This window comes from Corticium candelabrum, chromosome 6, assembly GCF_963422355.1.
Source record: "Corticium candelabrum chromosome 6, ooCorCand1.1, whole genome shotgun sequence".
In the NCBI taxonomy this organism is placed as follows: Eukaryota; Metazoa; Porifera; class Homoscleromorpha; order Homosclerophorida; family Plakinidae; genus Corticium; species Corticium candelabrum.
In genome coordinates, this window is record NC_085090.1 from 3,298,419 (window position 1) to 3,299,228 (window position 810).

At 42.5% G+C, this 810-nt stretch overlaps 1 protein-coding gene across 1 annotated transcript in view; it reads left to right on the forward strand.

Annotated features, from left to right (window-relative positions):
• Positions 1-430: 430 nt before the first annotated feature.
• Positions 431-810, forward strand: part of LOC134180754 (allene oxide synthase-lipoxygenase protein-like) — a 5,397-nt gene continuing 5,017 nt past the window's right edge. The window contains exon 1 of the mRNA XM_062647939.1: positions 431-577. Within this exon, the coding sequence (XP_062503923.1) occupies positions 431-577 (147 nt within the window). The remainder of the gene's footprint in view (positions 578-810) is intronic.

Here is an 810-nt window from a genome sequence, read left to right on the forward strand (position 1 = left end):
AACAATCAAATTAACGAAATAGAATTTCTCTAACTAAATTTATGCAACTAATTTGGCTAAACTCTTAGCAATCGAAGATTTTAAGGAAACGTGGCATTCAACGAAATACCAAGTGACGTCATCTGGTACACAAATTTAGATCGATCACGTACTCGGTGAACGTGATGAAAGACATGGTACGAAAGAACATTTCTTTTTAATAACAAAGGTTAGGTCTCGACCGCTAAAAGAGGCTGGCACAATACCAAGACCACTCAGTCGCACTACTAAGAGAGCGCAACTTTCCAGAACATAATTAGCTTTAGTGGGAGTGTGAGTCTCGTGAGTTTCAATGACCTTTGCATTGTTAGGTGGAATTCCCTTTGTATTCAAATTTCAATTCGACGCATTTACAAGAACATAGAGAGTGCTGCACTAAAGACCTTCGGCCATGTCTGATATTAAAGATCATTTGAACGTTCTCATTGTTTGCGCTTTGGAGTCGGAACTGCAGGCGGCTGTAGCAGTCTTGGAAAGTGGAACAAACAGCAAGTTCGAACACAAATACACACATCCCACCGACCTCAGTATGCTCAACGTAAGAGTATGTGAAGAATGGAATTCTAGTAAAATGAAGGTGGGCGTGGTCGCGCAAACTGATACAGGAGGGACCGAAAGTCAAATGTTGCTTGGCAATCTCGCTAAGTTTTTTACGGCTACTATAGTGGCAATGACGGGGACGTGCGCTGCAGAAGAAAACACACATAGCCATTTGGAGCACGGTTGTGTGTTTGTCGCCAATCGAGCGACAGTAGAGATGGGAGGTACAGT